The 17915-nt window shown below is 45.2% G+C and overlaps 1 protein-coding gene across 2 annotated transcripts; it reads left to right on the plus strand.

Annotated features, from left to right (window-relative positions):
- The first annotated feature begins 2377 nt into the window (after nt 1–2377).
- On the plus strand, nt 2378–17646 carry LOC122429860 (DLA class II histocompatibility antigen, DR-1 beta chain-like). 2 transcript variants are annotated; one of them, XM_043450522.1, is made up of 5 exons: nt 2378–2536; nt 7959–8228; nt 13167–13448; nt 14172–14274; nt 16533–17646. In XM_043450522.1, the coding sequence occupies exons 1-5, from the start codon at nt 2437–2439 to the stop codon at nt 16558–16560; spliced, it is 783 nt and encodes a 260-aa protein (XP_043306457.1). In that variant the 5' UTR covers nt 2378–2436; the 3' UTR covers nt 16561–17646. The 2 variants fall into 2 exon arrangements, with proteins under 2 accessions (XP_043306457.1, XP_043306458.1); XM_043450523.1 differs by lacking the exon at nt 16533–17646 and adding an exon at nt 15265–15326.
- The last annotated feature ends 269 nt before the right edge of the window (nt 17647–17915 follow it).

Genomic DNA, 17915 nt, shown 5'->3' on the forward strand with positions numbered 1-17915 from the left:
TATTCCAGAAACCAAATTAACTGCCTTTTCCGTTGGAGATAAGCTGTTGCTTGAGACTTCTCTTACACAGTTGGAGCTTAACAGGATTGCTTCTCCTCCTGCTTTCAGTGAAGAAGTTCAGCCTCAAGATCACCTTAGGGATGATGGTGTGGTGACAGTTACTGCATTGTTTTACCTGAATTGTCCTTATGTTTAATTAGTATTGAAGAAAAGTTGAGATTTATAACATTTAAAGCAGTAGATCCTGGTTACTCATAAATATATACAACCCATCCGTTTTGAAAGGAAATTTGTGTGATTTTATAAACTGTGTGTCAGATTTATATGAATAGGTTTTGGTAGTGCCCTCTTTCACGCTGCTTTGGTATGTTTGTGATAATGAATCACTTTTCCTCGGCATTCCTTCTATCCTATCATCTAAGGTGAACCTCTGTTAGGCTTTCCACATTGTCACAACTGGTGAATTCTGAATAAATTATGATTCTCTGTTTGTCAAATTAAACCTAATAGTTTCCTGGTGGCAATTGCACAGCTGCTGGTAGTACTGAATTATCACTGGGGTCCTGGGGACATAGATGCTCCTCAAGTCCAGGGACAATAGTGACTGCTCCTCAAGCTCTCCCTGTCCAAGAAAAGTTTGAACTTTCCACAGGGAAAGAAATCTTTTTCCCAAAGTAAGTGAAGCACCATTTGATTCTCTTTTGCAGGGTTCAAATTTGCACTACATCATGCTGAAAAATCTGGAATAATAACTGAGACCAATGGACTAGATTTAGGAATGTTAAGGTCACTTTTATCTTCAATAAGAAGGAGACTTGGACAAGAGCTCTAGTGTCATTACAAAAGATCCATGCCAAGTTTGTCATTTCCAGAGGAAAGTAACAATGAAGATGAGGGGAAACTTTTGGAGGAACTAGAATTGCAACACTGCAACTGCCTCAGTTTATATAAGATGCTGTCATTCACTAAAATGGGCCTCTCGTGGATTCACATTTCCATTGAGAGGAAGTGAAAAAATTGTTTTAATCTAAGGACTCTGCTCTCTTCAGAAATTGAATGTAAATTGTTGTGAAGTAATAGCTGATCTTGTGGGGTTTGGAATCACATTTAACTTGGTTGAGTCTGGAGAGTGTCACTCACCAGATTTTCATCCTGGCAAAAGTCGTTCTTCTCCACCATTTTATTCTGTCCATCTTCGGGTAATTCAATCACTGAGATGATGTGAGAATTCAATAAAAAGATGATACAGAAAGCCAGCTCAAAAATTGCTCAATAAATTTCAGTCATTTTAAAAATACATTTATTTATTTGGCTGCATGGGGTCTCAGTTGTGGCAAGCAGGATCTTTAGTTATGGCATGTGACTTCTTAGTTGTGGCATGTGGGATCTAGTTCCCTCAACAGGGATCAAACCTGGGCCCCATGCATTGGGAACATGGAGTCTTAGCCACTGGGCCACCAGGAAAGTACCAGTTCTAGTCATTTTTATGGAGCATGGTGAGTTTCCTGTCACTAGATACATTAAAGCACGTAAAGATGGACTGTTTATCAGAATTGTGGTAGAAAAAGAATTAATGCAGAACTTTAGATAGACAGCTTTCCTTTCAAGTCCATTCTAAATCACAGATACTGCATATATTAATATAAGATGTAATCATTAACCTAAAAGTAGAATGATATATGTAAGTCATATGATTGCCTCAAAGGAGGTAATTCATAGTTTTTTCCATAGGGTTCTGTTTACTGAACACTCTACAATGTGTTCTGAGCAACATCTGCTTGTATCTGCTTCGGGTAAAGCAAGAGAAGGGGGCATGTCCCCAGTCGAAAGAGGAGAGTCAAAAATGGGAACCGGGAGGAGGGGATTAATCACTTTTTCACATAAAATGCTAATTATTCTAAAGCAGAGTTGCTGATTTGAGACCTATCTCTGAGCCCCTTCAGGATGGGATTAGGACCTGGACCCCATTACACTGTTAGTAACACACACTGCAAAGGTAGCTTCAAGACCCTTCGTTGCACACAGATCACTCGCTATAAGCAGCTTTCTCTTATGTGTATTCTGGAGGTGCCACTCAAGGCAGAGGCAGCGCTGGGAGATGATCCTGAAAAACTTTAGGTGACCAGCAGAGCTGGCTCACGATAGGGCCCCAATTAAAATGTTACCACTACAAACGGATCAAACTTTTAAAGCACGAAATTAAAACAATCCTCCTAAGGATTCAAAAGAGGAACTGCATACTGAATATCTGACCAGCAACTGATGATGCTATCCGCGGATGAATCTGATTGGCTCGCCCATACTGAGCCGACCCAATCCAGGAACAGAGCAATGAGTTCCTAGGTTGGTAATATTTGAGATGTGGGTGGAGGGGGATCCTAGTCCTCACTGAGATTTTTCTGCTTCCCTGCACTTTGCCTTCTTCTCTTCTCCTGCATGGTGTGCCTTTGGTTCCCCCCAGGCTCCTGGACAGTGATTCTGCCAGTGATACTGATGGTGCTGAGCCCGCTGCTGGCCTGGGCTGGAAGTAACCGAAGTAAGTGCCCACCTTGGATGGTGAGCTGCTGTGGAGGGAGGCGGAGGGAGGGAGTTAGCTTTACCTCTGTGTCCAGGCCACATCCCTCAAAATTCAGCATCTTCTCCAGTGACTGCTTATCTTTATCATGAGCGCTTGCATGCACGCTCAGTCACTTCCGTCATGTCTCTTTGCAACCCCATGGACTGTAGCCTGCCAGGCTCCTCTATCCGTGGGATTCTCCAAGCAAGAGTACTGGAGTGGGTTGCCATGCCCTCCTCCAGGGGATCTTCCCAACCCAGGGATCGAACTCACGTCTCCTACATCTCCTGCATCGCTGGCAGACTATTTACCCACTGAGCCACGTGGGAAGCCCTATCTTTATCATATGAATCCTCCATTCCTTCCACAAACAAAAGGAGCCTGGATACTTGCCTTCTTTAGGAGACCTGCCCAAGGAGCCTTCATATATATGCATATAATCTATTTCTTCTCAACTCTCTTCTAATAAAACCTCTTCAGTCTCACTTCCTATTCCCTCAAGGTTTTGAGAGGATTTAGAAATAATTTCAAAAATAATTCAAAATGATTAGTAATGATTATGAATAATTTCAAAATAATTCCCATTTGTTATTCCATTTATTCTATTGAGTTATACCAGAAAATGGGAATAATCCTCTGAAAACGTTAAGGGGATTCAGAAGGAATTAGAAAGACCTCTCCTGGAAGACCCTTCTTGTGTCCTGCACGGGATCTGTGAGCTGCTTCCGCTCCCCAGTATGTGAGGATGGACCAAGTGGCCTCCCCGCTGTCTCCTCTTTTTTGCAGTTGAAGTATCTTTGATTTACAATATTGTGTCAGCAACTCAGCTATACATACATATATGTGATACATATATACTGGGCTTCCCAGCGGCTCAGACAATAAAGAATCTGCCTGCATTGCAGGAGATCTTGCTTCGATCCCTAGGTCAGGAAGATACCCTGGAGAAGGGAATAGCAACCCACTCCAGCAACCCACCCTGGCAGGCTTCAGTCCATGGGGTTTCAAAGAGTCAGACACAACTGAGCAACTAACACTTCCACTTTTTCAGAGTTGATTTACAATATTGAGTTGGTTTCAGGTATATGGAACAGCAGTTCAGTTACATATATATGTGTGTGTGTATATATATAATATGCATACATAGTATATATATTCTTATTCAGATTCTTTTCCCCTTTAGGTCATTACAAAATATTAAGCAGGATCCCCTGTGCTATACAGTAGGTCCTTGTTGGTTATCTATTGTCTCCCTTTCTTTCTCCCTAAACCCCGCGGTTTATAAGGCCCGTGTCCCTGGACTGGAGGTTCTCTGGCACAAGTTGGGGTTAGTTTTCTCTCATTTCTCCTGCGGTGTAAAGCACTCTGGAGCTAGAGTGGGGGTCCTCAGTACTGGGAATGACCCTGTAGTTAAGGCCATCTAAGGGGCATTCTGTGACGCCGTAAAGAACTCAGGAAGAACTGAAAACCTGGGACAGGTCAGTGTTTATTGCGACTATTTTGAACCTACCCTCTCAGTTTCTGCTCCATCTCCTCTTGATCTGGCCTGAACCCACAAGAAGAGATTCAACTAGTATAGAATGCATGTGTGCGTGTTCAGTCACTCAGCTGTGTGTGACTCTCTGCGATCCTATAGACCGTAGCCCACTAGGCTCCTCTGTCCAAGGGATTCTCCAGGCGAGAATACTGGAGTGGATTGCCATGCCCTCCTGCAGGGGATCTTCCCAATCTAGGGGTCAAACCTGCATCTCTTATGTGTCCTGCATTGGCAGGTGGGTTCTTTACCACTAGTGCCACCTGGGAATCTCGGGATAGAATAGACCATATTAAATTAGGTGGCTCAGGGGTTAAAGTGTCTGCCTGCAATGCAGGAGACCCAGGTTCGATCCCTAGGTTGGGAAGATGCCCTGGAGAAGGAAATGGCAACCCACTCCAGTATTCTTGCCTGGAGAATCCCATGGTCGGAAGAGCCTGGTAGGCTACAGTCCATGGGGTCACAAAGAGTCGGACATGACTGAGCGACTTCACTTTCTTTCACTTTCACTTTCTTTATAACCGCCAAATAGTCAAATACCAGCCATTTCATATGGTTCACACTGAATACCCTGAGCAGGATACTGAGAGTGTCAAGGCTGTTTCCATCCCATGGGGCTGAGAGCCAATAAGGAAGTCAAGGGAACTCATTACCTCTTGGAGTCTTGAGCCCAATTTTCATATATTCATTCATCATGCCAACAGTTTTCCATAATCAGCCATCTTTGATTACCTCTCCCTCCATTTTTCTGTATTCTTTCCCCAACCATGTCACCACATTACTGAAAATTCCCAAAGTTTGCACAAACCTTCAGCACTATAACAGACCCGTTGGATGAGATGAAACTTCATGAAGAGTTCCCTGTCTCTTAAAATCACCTGTGAATGTTTCTTTACAGTAGAAAGAAGAGAAAGAGGAAGTTAGTCTGAATTTCTCACAGGATATAGAAGAGACATAAGATATAGAGACTTCCCCAGTGACCCAGTGGTTAAGACTCCACCTTCCACTGCAGGGGGCACAGGTTCGACTCTGGCTGAGGAAACTAAGGTGTCATGATTACAAAATTGTGTTGGAGTTGGAGCCCCTTCCTGCTTTCCAGAAGCCCCACAAAGATTAATTCCCAAAACCATAAATGACAAATACTTTTTTGAGCAACTATTATGTACTAGACTCAGTGAATTCTATTTGAATAATATAGAAAAGTCCGTTAAGATCATGGAAGTTACCCAATGACGAGAAAGAAAGACAACAACCCAATAAACATGGAACGAAGAGAAACATTTGAAACAGTAGTAAATGCTCTGTGTGTATATATATTATATGTGATGAGTGAGTGTGGGTGTGTCTGACTCTTTGCCACACTATGGACTGTAGCCCACCAGGCTCCTCTGTCCCTGGGATTCTCCAGGCAAGAATATTGGAGTGGGTTGCCATTCCCTTCTCCAGGGGATCTTCTAGACCCAGGGATGAAACGCAGGTCTGCTGCATTGCAGGCAGATTCTTTACTGTCTGAGCCATATATATATATATATATATATAGAGAGAGAGAGAGAGAGAGAGAGAGAGAGAGAGAGAGTATCCATCTGACTTCAGTGCAAGTGTCTAGGGGGCCTTCCCTGAGAAAGTGACATCCAATAACTGATGAGAAGAAAACAATCATGAGAAAGATCTAAAGGACAAATACTCCAGGAACCAAGGGAAAGACAGAAATGTGTGAAGATGTTTGCTATGTTTAAGGGGCAGAAAGAAGGTTCGAGCAGCTGAAACAGATAAAGCAGGTGGGGGAGTGGAATAAGATGACGTTGGAGAGAAAGTGAGGAGCCAAATCATGTTAGGCCCCAATGGTCATGATGAGAAATTTGACTTTTATTTACAGAGATACTGTAGGGAAGCTACTAAGGGAAGTTACAAAGTGAGTCCATTTTTATATTTTTTAAATATTTATTTATTTGGCTGCACTGGATCTTAGTTGTGGCATGCAGGATCTTCGATCTTTGTAGCGGCATGCAGATCTGTAGTTGCAGCATGCACGATCTTTTTTTTAGTGGCACCATGTGGGATTTTAGTTGTGGCACATGGGATCTAGCTGGCTAATCAAGGAGTGAATGCTGGCCCTGTGCATGGGAAGCTTAGAGTCTTAGCCACTGAACCACTGCCCTATATATATATATATATATATATATTTTTTTTTTAATAATTCTAGCTACCACATAGAGATTAGATTGCAGGGGTTCATGCATCCCAAAGAACATGCATCCCAGTGTTCATTCACTGCAGTATTATTTACAATACCCAAAATGTGGAAGCAACTTAAGTGTCCATTGACAGATGAATGGATAAAAATGTGGTACATATACAATGGAATATTACTCAGTCATAAAAAAGAGTGAAATTCTGCCATTTGCAACAATATGGCTGGACCTAGAGAGTATTAAGATTAGTGGAAGGAATCAGACAGAAAAAGTCAAATGCTCTGTTATCACTTATAAGTGGAATCCAAAACATAAAACAAACAAATGTATATGACAAAACAGAAACAGACTCACAAAGTGTGAACTAGTGGCTACCAGTGGGAAACCAGAAGGCAGGAAGAGCCAGACAAGGGTATGGTATTAAGAGATACAAAGTATTATGTATAAAATAAATAAGCAACAAAGACATATAGTACAGCACAGGGAAATATAGCCATTATCTTGTAATAACTTTAAATGGAGTATAATCTATAACAGTATTGAATCACTGTGTTGTACACCTGGAACTAATATAATATTGTAAATCAACGATACTGCAATTTAAGAAAAGACCCCCAAAATTTAAAATATGTACACTCATATGGTATGTATGTGTATATTTGTGTCTCTGTATCTTTATACACAGTGAAGCTACAGAGCCATGTGTAACCAACAAGAGCTCTGAGACCCAGCTGACCCTTTCCCTCAGCAGGTCAGAATTGCCAAATGAATCGTGGCACCAAATTTTTAGAAAATCTGGCTTTCTGAGCTGTCCAGACTTGGAAAAGGAATGGGGGACCTGTCCTCGGGTTACAGTTTTAACCTCCTACAACTCATCAACAGTTTTCATTACATTTAGCATAAAGTCAAAATCCTAATATTACCTACAAGTGCCCGGTTCCATGTAATTTGTCCAGTCTCATCTTGTAGCCTCCTTTCTCTCACTTTTTCGCGCTTCAGTGAACTGTCTTCTTGAGGAAGTTCATCAGTTCTTTCAGCTTTTTCACACTTCTCCTTCTTTTCCACTTTTCTACTTAAAATGTGTCTCTTTTTCCCCTAAACACACACAATCTTCCTAGAGCTCTCAGCCACTTCCCCTTACACCTCACGCCTTACCTGTCTTCAGAGACCTGCCTCCAACGCCCTAACCTAACTTAGGTCCTCCTAGCATTCATAGAGCCCCACGCTGTTATCCTGACATTCCTCGTTCCCCTACAAATTGCTGTGCATTTGGTTTCTGTCCATCCCTCTCACTAAATCTCAAGTGCCGGTGCCCGTTCTCCCCCTCCTGGAATCTCAGGGGCAGCGAGGGTTTGCCGGCGGGCGTCCTGACCAAGCACTCACAGGAGGAAGGGGCAGCCGCGGGGAGGCAGAGATCGTGGGGGGCTCAGCGGGGGTGTCTCTGTGGTGGAGGGTCCCAGGAGGAGGCGGTGGTGGGACCCCGGCCAGGCCGCACGTGGCGACGCCAGGCGAGCCGGGTGGCCAAGAGGAGCCCGATCGGCTCAGGGGCAGAGCTTGTGTTCCCTGCGCGGCTGGCGGGGGACGCGGACCCGGGCTCCGCGGGCCGGGGAGCCGCTGGGGGCCGTCGCTGCCCCGCGGCCCGGGCGCCCGTGACCAGGGCGCTCCCGCCCCGCAGCGCTCTTCATGGTGCAGGGCAAGTCCGAGTGTCACTTCGCCAACGGCACGGGGAACGTGCGCTTCCTGGACAGGTATATCTACAACCGCGAGGAGCAGGTGAGCTTCGACAGCCTCGTGGGCGAGTACCGCGCGCGGACCGAGATGGGGCGGCCGGCGGCCGAGCGCTGGAACCGCTGGCCCCACGCCCTGCAGCGGGCCCGCGCCGCCGTGCGCACCTTCTGCGCCAGCAACTACCGGTTCTTTGCGAGCCTCACGGTGCAGAGGAGAGGTGAGCCGGGGGCGGGGCAGAGGGCGGTGCAGGGGAGGGGAGTGCGGGAGAGACCGAGACAGAGAGAGACAGGGAGACAGAGAGACAGAGACGGAGACAGAGATGCAGAGACAGAGACACAGACAGAGACAGAGAGAGACGGGGAGACAGAGATGGAGAGACAGAGACACAGAGAGATGGGGAGACAGAGATAGAGAGACAGAGAGACAGAGATGGAGAGACAGAGACACAGACAGAGACAGAGAGAGATGGGGAGACAGAGAGACAGAGACGGAGACAGATGCAGAGAAAGAGACACAGAAAGAGACAGAGAGAGACGGGGAGACAGAGACGGAGAGACAGAGATGGAGAGACAGAGACACAGAGAGACAGAGACAGAGAGAGACAGAGATGGAGAGACAGAGACGGGGAGACAGAGAGACAGAGACGGAGACAGAGATGCAGAGACAGAGACACAGACAGAGACAGAGAGAGATGGGGAGACAGAGAGACAGAGACGGAGACAGATGCAGAGAAAGAGACACAGAAAGAGACAGAGAGAGACGGGGAGACAGAGACGGAGAGACAGAGATGGAGAGACAGAGACACAGAGAGACAGAGACAGAGAGAGACAGAGATGGAGAGACAGAGAGAGACGGGGAGACAGAGAGACAGAGACGGAGACAGAGATGCAGAGACAGAGACACAGAGAGACAGAGACAGAGAGAGATGGGGAGACAGAGAGACAGAGACGGAGACAGATGCAGAGAAAGAGACACAGAAAGAGACAGAGAGACAGATAGAGAGAGAGATGGAGAGAGAGACACAGACAGAGACACAGCGAGACAGAGACACAGACAGAGACAGAGAGAGACGGAGCTAGGCTAAGTCCGGTGGGTGAGTAGGATGGTGGGGGACAGTGTTGGCTACGGGGTCCCCGTGTGAGAGCCTGCTGTCAGAAAGCTGGTGTGCGATTTTGTCAGTGTGCGGTGGGGGGAGAGGGGGTGTGGTGGGGGAGCGGACCAGGGTCTGAGAGGGGGAGAGGGGCGAGGTGGGAAAACATGTGGGGGACGGGGGTCCAAACCTTCTGCCACCCAGGGAGGCTGGGGGAGTGGGGAGGGAAACGCTGGCTGAAGGGGGGGCAGATTCGGGAAGGGGCCTCAAGGTGTCCGTGGTTTGGGGGAGGTTTGGGGAGGAGCTGAGGAATGTAAAAGGACTGGAAGACTGTGAGAAGAGCCCCAGTCTGCTCTGGGCACACCCCCTCACTCCAAACCCTCCGCAGTAAGTGCGCTGGTGTCTGTGTGCAGGAGCGTTGGGTTGAGAATAAATTAGTGGGGGCACTAATTTCTAGGGGTGCAGTGGAGAGGAACCTCCCACACCCCTCTGACCTTTCTGAAGCTGCTTTTAGTTCTAAATTTCCGACTACTTTTTTGCTTTCTTGGTATGTACATGTTTACATATTTGAAATGATTGTGAAGCCAACTTTTGGATATAATTTTGTTACTTAATATTAACATACTAATATTACCATGTTTATAATGCTAATAGTACTTAGGTAGTTACATATTAACCCTTTGTATGGTTGTAAACAATTTACCTGGCATTCCCCATTGTAAATTTTATTTTCCATATTGCCACTTAGTTGGAAATTTATATCTTATTGTTTTTAACTTATATTTCTTTTATTTTTAAAGTTCTATTTTATCACACTTTTTTTGCCAGTTATAGTGACTGCTCCAAACACTATCTATTAATCTGTTATCGCTGGGGTCCATGTGTTTTTCTCAGTAATTTTATGGCTTCTCTATGCAGTAAGATTATTAACATTTTGAGTCAACATTTTCTCCAGTTTGTGGTTTCTATTAGAGTCTGTTTAATATTTCCATGTTAAGAGTTTAACAGTTTTTATTTACTGAAATAGAAACAGGAAAATTGTGACTAATGGTTTACCATCAATCTTAAATCTACTATTTTGTGGTTCTGTACAAATGTGTCCCCCACTTCTCCTTTCTTTTAAAATAATTGTATTTACCTAGGGCCTGATAGTGTTAGACGCTGTTTCAGATGTTGAGTCCCAGGCTGTACTCTGATCACAAATGTCAGTTTAGAAGGAGAGAGAATTCCAAAATGATAACAATTCCAAACATTGTAGTTGTTCAGTCACTCAGTCATGTCCAACTCTTTGCGACCCTATGGACTGCTGCACACCAGGCTTCTCTGTCCTTCACTATCATCCAGCGTTTGCTCAAACTCATGTCCATTGAGTCAATGATGCTGTCCAACCATCTCATCCTCTGTCACCCCCTTCTCCTCCTGCCTTCAGTCTCCCAGCGTCAGCATCTTTTCCAACAAGCCAACTGTTCACATCAGGTGGCCAAAGTATTGGAGCTTCAGCTTCGGCATCAGTCCTTCCAATGAAAATTCAGGGTTAATTTCTTTTAGGATGGACTGGTTTGACCTCCCTGCTGTCCAAAGGACTGTCAAAAGTCTTTTTTAGCACCACAGTTCAGACTATTCCTCCACTCTTCCCCAGTAGCATAGTGGACACCTTCTGATCTGGGGGGGCTCATCTTTCAGTGTCATTCTTTCTGCCTTTAATACTGTTCATGGGGTTCTCAAGGCAAGAGTGCTGAAGTGGTTTGCCATTCCCTTCTCCAGTGGACCTTGTTTTGTCAGGACTCCAGCATGGCCCATCTGTCTTGGGTGGCCTTGCACAGCATGGCTCACAGTTTCATTGACTTACACAAGCTGAGATCCATGTGATCATTTTGGTTAGTTTTCTGTGTTTATAGTTTTCATTCTGTCTGAGCTCTGATGCATGATGATAAGAGGCTTGTGCAAGCTCCCTGATGGGAGAGACTGGCTGTGGGAAAAACTGGGTCTTGCTCTGATGGATAGGGTCATGCTCAGTAAATCTTTAATCCAGTTTTCTGCTAATGGCTGGGGCTGTGCTCACTCCCTGAGGCAGCCCAGTCCTGGAGTCTGCAGTCTCTATGCTAGGGCTATTGGCTGTAAGGATAGGGCTAATGGCGACCTCCTCCAAGTGGACATAAGCCACACACCGTGCCTCCCAGGACTGCTGCTGCCAGAGCCCCTGTCCCCGTGGGAGGCCACTGCTGAGCTGTGCCTCTGAAGGAGACCCTCAAACACGCACAGGCAGGGCTGGCTTAGTCTCTTGTGGGGCCACTGCTCCTTTCCCTGGGTCCTGGTGTGGACAAGTTTTGTTTGTATCCTCCAAGAGTCTCTGATTGAGCCCCTCCTACCATCTCCTTGTGGCTTCTCCTTTGTCCTTGGACGTGGGGTATCTTTTCTTTGGTGGGTTCCAACAGCCTCCTGTCAATAGTTGTTCAGCTGCTAGTTGCGCTTTTGGTGTTCTCGCAGGAAAAGATGAGCACGCGTCCTTCTACGCTGCCATTTATATAATGTCAGACAGCTGTAATCAGGTCAGACTACTATAACAAAATCCCATAAACTGTTTTTATGTTAAATACAACATAAATTTATTTCTCACAGCTTTAGAGACTAAGTCCAAAATCAAGGCACTGGCAGATTCAGTGTCTGGTGAGATCTTTTTAAAAAAAAAAAAAATGACAAAAGGAGAGATTCATCAGCTAAGTATAAAGCTGTAACAACTTTTAAAATGATGAGCTCTACTTGTTGCTTTTCCTATGCAGGACTCGTGTTTTCCTGAGGCACCCATCGTGGAGAACGGCCCCTGTGGTCCATCTCTGCTGCTCAGGGGACGAGCAGGTCCCATGCTCTTCTCAGGCATGCGTCCATGGAGGCAGCTCTGCATCTCTACCAGCCCCACTGCTGTTCTCACATCTATCCTTAAGCTTTGAATCATATTTTCTTTCATAGTAAACAAAAAAATTCAACGAGTAGCTAACATATATTGAGCGCTAAGTTCCAGCCTGTTTTTGGCCACTCCACACAACCTGTGGGACTTTAGTTCCTCGATCAGGGGTTGAACCCGGCCCTTGGCAGTGAGAGTGCAGAGTCCTAACCACTGGACCACCCAGCCATTTCTTAACATGGTTTAGGTCCATCAAGTCTTTTTTAAGAATATGATGGTCAGTATTTTTTATTGAAGTATAGTTGCTTTACAATGTTGTGTTAATCTCTGCTGTACAGTAAAGTGATTCAGTTACATACATTCTTCTTTTAATACTCTTTTCCATTATGCTTTATCACAGGATACTGAATACAGTTCTCTGTGCTATACAATAGGACTGTGTTGTTTATCTGTTCTATATATAATAACTTTCATCTACCAACCCCAGACTCCCACTCTGTCCCTCCCCCAAGCCCATCAGCCTTGGCAACCACAGGTCTGTTCTCTGTGTCCATGTGTCTGTTTCTGTCTCATAAATAAGTCCATTTTGTCATATTTTAGATTCCACATATAAGTGATAGCATGTGATATTTGTCCTTCTCTTTCTGACTGGCTTAACTTAGTATGATTCTCTCTTGTTGTAAATGGCATTATTTCCTTCTTTTTTAGGGCTGAGTAGTAGTCCATCTTATATATGACTCATTTAACTCAAAGAGGTAAATTCATATCATTATCTTCCTTTGGAGATAAGAAAGTTGAGGCACAAAGTAATTTTAAAACGCTTCCAGAACTAATCAGTTAGAAGCAGAGCCTGAATTTGAACCCGGAGAGCCTAGTTACAGAAATCACACTTTTAATGAATATACCCTGTGTTCTGCAATAAGTGTAAATACTACAATTCGGCAATAAGTAACTCTTTCAAGCTATGAAAAGAAACCCCACAGTTTTCCTCAGCATCTCTCAACTCTAATAGGGGTTGGAGGTTTCAGGGTTAAATTCAAGTGATATTCGTGGCACTACGTCCTCTTAAGCCACATGGGCAGCCTGGCCTGTCCGAGGCTGCAGCCTGGTCAGGAGACGTAGTCTGTCTCCCGCACTAACCCCCGCTACGTTTCCTCTCCCAGTGGAGCCCGCAGTGACCGTGTATCCTGTGAAGACCCGGCCCCTGTGGCAGCACAACCTCCTGGTCTGCTCTGTGAATGGCTTCTACCCAGGCCACGTTGAGGTCAGGTGGTTCCGGAACGGCCGGGAAGAGGAGGCCGGGGTGGTCTCCACAGGCCTGATCCCTAACGGAGACTGGACCTTCCAGATCATGGTGATGCTTGAAGTAGTTCCTCAGGGTGGAGAGGTCTACACTTGCCATGTGGAGCACCCCAGCCTGACGAGCCCCGTCACAGTGGAATGGAGTGAGGAGCTCTCTGATCTCATAAGTTTCTCAGCCACCAAGCGGGGGGCCCACTTACCCCCAAATGTCGGGTTTCAGCTCTCCCCACACAAGTGTTCATGAGCTCCATGTTCTCTTCTCCTTCAGCTGAGGTTGTTGGGGTTGCCCTGTGACATCCTGTGATGGAGCTCCTCTGATAGTTGGCAGATATCCCATGATGGTTTCTGTAAATGCCTGGGCCCCCTGGGGAGCCCGTTCTCCCAACAAGCAGGGAAGACAACGTCTCTGCTTGAGCCTCCCGTGACCTCACAGCTCATGGTCACTCTTTGGTCCTGGGCACCAGTCCCCTGTGTCAAGATGGGCTGATGTTTCAGACACTCTTGCCCTGAGTTGTTCACTGTGATCTGAGAAGGGGCGCACCCCCTCCAGGGACCTTCCTGACCTGAGGGAAGTTCAGTCCCATCTCTGCCTTTTATTAGCTCTGTCAGTTGAGACAGACTTCCCCACCTCATCCAGCCCCAGGCTCCTCATCCATCAGATGATGAAGACATGTGGCCTTCTATCAGGGCTAGGGTATTTAAATGATTCACTGCCTGAACCTTGTAGCAACGCAGCTTGAATTTTCATCTCTTTTCTAGGAATGGCCAGTTATTTCAGTTTTTCAGAGCAGGCTTCTTCCCCTGGTCTCAATTAGAGAAGTTGGATTTGGGATAACAATCACTCAGAAACTGGCTTCTTTTCTCAGGGGCACAGGATGAATCTTCACGAGAAAAGATGCTGAGTGGAATCGGGGCCTGTGTTCTAGGTCTGCTCTTCCTTGGGATGGGGCTGCTCTTCTACATCAGGAGGTAAGGGACCTGTTGGCAGCTGAGATGCCCCGCAGATTGTTTGGAGGAAAAAATATGGCTTTGCTCGATGAAGTTCTCTGAGTACAACCTTTGCCTAGTTGATCTCAACTTTCCTGGAAATCCAGAAAGTATTTATGGGTGAAATATAAGAGGTGATGGCCTGTAGAGATAAGAGAAGAGTTAGCATGCATGGAGATCTCAGATGGAAATTCTGGAGCAAATGCAAGAAGAGACCCTAAGGCTGATGAAATGATGCTGGGTTTGTGTGATGGGAGCTTCCTAGTCATATGCCTTCTGGGGTCTGCTCCCCTCTCCACCCTGGTATTCAGTGATGCGAGCTGTGTTGTCCAGAAATCTCAGTGGGTGGTCAGGGGCTGAGACACTGTATCCCGGGAGTGTGTATCCTGCCTCTCCTTCCTTAGGAGACTTGGGCTTCAGCCAAGGTAATGCCCTCTCATCCTCTTTCAGAGAGAGATTTGGTCTCCTAGGAACAGTGGTGGAGATGACAAGTGGGGAGACAGACAAAATGAGAAAGACTGAATTCTGATTGCAGTAAAGCTTTGCATCAGTTAATAAGAGAACAGACTTGTGTTTGCCAAGGGGGAGGGGGTGGAGAAGAGAGGGATTGGGAGTTTGGGATTAGCAGATGCAAACTATTATAGACAGGATGGATAAACACCAAGATCCTACTGTACAGCACAGGAAACTCTATATCCTGAGATAAACCATAATGGAAAAGAACATTTAAAAAATGTATGTATTTCCATACAAATTGTGAAATTATTTGTTCTAGTTCTGTGAAAAATACCGTTGGTAGCTTGATAGGGATTGCATTGAATCTATAGATTGCTTTGGGTAGTATAGCCATTTTGACAATATTGATTCTTCCAATCCATGAACATGGTATATTTCTCCATCTGTTTGTGTCCTCTTTGATTTCTTTCATTAGTGTTTTATGGTTTTCTATGTATAGGTCTTTTGTTTCTTTAGGTAGATATACTCTTAACTTCCCACTTCTGGGCATACACACTGAGGAAACCAGATCTGAAAGAGACATGTGCACCCCAATGTTCATCGCAGCACTATTTATAATAGCCAGGACATGGAAGCAACCTAGATGTCCATCAGCAGACGAATGGATAAGGAAGCTGTGGTACATATACACCATGGAATATTACTCAGCCATTAAAAAGAATTCATTTGACTCAGTTCTAATGAGATGGATGAAATTGGAGCCCCTTATACAGAGTGAAGTAAGCCAGAAAGATAAAGACCAATACAGTATACTAATGCATACATATGGAATTTAGAAAGATGGTAATGATAACCCTATATGCAAAACAGAAAAAGAGACACAAATGTACAGAACAGAATTTTGGACTCTGTGGGAGAAGGCGAGGGTGGGATGTTTCGAGAGAACAGCATCAAAACATGTATATTATCTCAGTGAAACAGATCACCAGCCCAGGCTGGATGCATGAAACAAGCGCTCGGGCCTGGTGCACTGGGAAGACCCAGAGGGATCAGGTGGAGAGGGAGGTGGGAGGGGGGATCAGGATGGGGAATACATGTAAATCCATGGCTGATTCATGTCAATGTATGACAAAAACCACTACAATATTGTAAAGTAATTAGCCTCCAACTAATAAAAATAAATGGAAAAAAAATGTATGTATGTGGGGTCTTCCCTGCTGCTCCAGTGGTTAAGAATCCACCTCCCGATGCAGGGGACACAGGTTCAATCCAGGGTTGGGGAACTAAGCTCCCACATGCCACAGGGCTAATAAGCCTGCATGCCACAGCTACTGTCCATGTACCCTTGAGCCTGTGCTCTGCAATAGGAGAAACCACTGCAGTGTGAAGCCCACCAGCCACAGCTAGAGAAAGCCTGTGCCCTGCAACGAAGATCCAGTGCAACCATAAATAAATGAAAAGTAAAATTTAACTGTATATATGTGTATACCTGGGTCACTTTGCTGTACAACAGAAATGAAAACAGCACTGTAAATCAACTGTATTTCAATAAAATTAACAAATAAAGATTGCTAGGCCAGCAGCCACCAAAGGGGCATCTCTTAAATTAAAAATTCTAAAAATAATAAAATAAGAGGCCCATGGCCTGAGGTAGCTGTGGCTCAGGGAGGCTTAAGACTGGTTCCGCCTTCTTACTGCAGAGCTCTCAGGGGAGGCCCCAGAAAGGGGGAAGAAGCAGCGTGAAGAGGTCGGTGTGGAAACAGCCCTCTCCTCTGCCCCTGCAGGTCTCCTGAGCTGGAGCAGAGACCGTGACACTCGGACGAGAACCTTCTGTCCCAGCTTCTTCGCAGCTTGAAAAGGTTTCCTACTTCAGACCGTGGGCCCCTTATTTTATTCCTTCTAGAGTTTTTATTCGAAGAGATGCCCCTCTGGTGGCTGCTGGCCCGGCAGTCTTTATTTGTTAGTTTTATTGAGATATAGTTGATTTGCAGTGTTGCTTTCCCTTCCGCTACACGGCGCTCACTCCTCACGAGAATGCTTTCCCAGGATCTTTGCTCTGGGTTGAATGACTCTGCAGAAAAAGTCCTGGGTGGTTTCTTTGGACCTACCCTGCACCCAGAAGTCCCCAGGATTGATCCCAGTGCCTTATCTTCATTCTTTCCTGGTCCTCTTTGTTTTCTACCCCTGCTGCCTCCTTCCATCCACATTTATTTATATGTATTTTTTGAAATACAAGAGAGTGGAATCTTCGTACAGGTTAAACAAGGCATGGTGTGTGTTCATGACAGCGTAAGTCAGTTTCAACTGCTCCCTGATCTCATTCCTCTAATTAAGTTCCTTTAAGGTTGGAGAGGAACAGAAGTGGGCAAACAGGGACGGAGCCAAAGAGCTACTTTCCAGAAGCAACAAATCTGAGTAAGGTGAGACATAGAAGCATGAAATTGCAACTCTGTAATCAGAACAGGGTTTTCACAGTTTTCTCACAGCATAAAGACTAAAGAGGGGAAAAGCAGAAAAATAACTGTAGCTACTTCAACTTGGGAACAAACACAAGACCAAAGGGGCTCTTTCCAGGCAACAAAAATTATAAAAAGGGAAGAGAAAAAGTACAGAAGCCAAATAGGTAAATGAAGATAAGATGCTATCAGCAGGAAAAAAGACTATTTTATCTACGATATGTTTTATACAAACTTCATGGTAGCCACAAAACATAAATCTAGAGCAGAGATATGAAACATTAAAAAAGAGGGAACTGAAGAAGACATACTCTAAAGCCACCAAATTAAAATGGCAGATAGACTCAGCCATTAAAAAGAATACATTTGAATCAGTTCTAATAAGATGGATGAAACTGGAGCCCATTATACAGACTGAAGTAAGTCAGAAAGATAAACACCAATACAGTATACTAATGCATATATATGGAATTTTAAAAGATGGTAATGATAACCCTATATGCAGGACAGAAAAAGAGACACAGGTATATAGAACAGACTTTTGGACTCTGTGGGAGAAGGCGAGGGTGGGATGATCTGAAAGAACAGCATTGAAACATGTATATTATCAAGTGTGAAACAGATCACCAGCCCTGGTTGGATGCATTAGAGAAGTGCTCAGGGATGGTGCACTGGGGAGACCCAAAGGGATGGGATGGAGAGGGAGGTACG

The sequence above is a fragment of the Cervus canadensis genome, chromosome 28 (genome assembly GCF_019320065.1).
Source record: "Cervus canadensis isolate Bull #8, Minnesota chromosome 28, ASM1932006v1, whole genome shotgun sequence".
Taxonomy (NCBI): Eukaryota; Metazoa; Chordata; class Mammalia; order Artiodactyla; family Cervidae; genus Cervus; species Cervus canadensis.

Excerpts from the sequence above, each read along its gene's own strand:
- LOC122429860 (XM_043450522.1), top strand. The coding sequence starts at position 2,437 with ATGGTGTGCCTTTGGTTCCCCCCAGGCTCCTGGACAGTGATTCTGCCA. Across the intron at positions 8,229-13,166 it reads CCTCACGGTGCAGAGGAGAG|TGGAGCCCGCAGTGACCGTG; the intron begins GTGAGCCGGGGG and ends TTCCTCTCCCAG. Across the intron at positions 14,275-16,532 it reads CTGCTCTTCTACATCAGGAG|GTCTCCTGAGCTGGAGCAGA; the intron begins GTAAGGGACCTG and ends CTGCCCCTGCAG.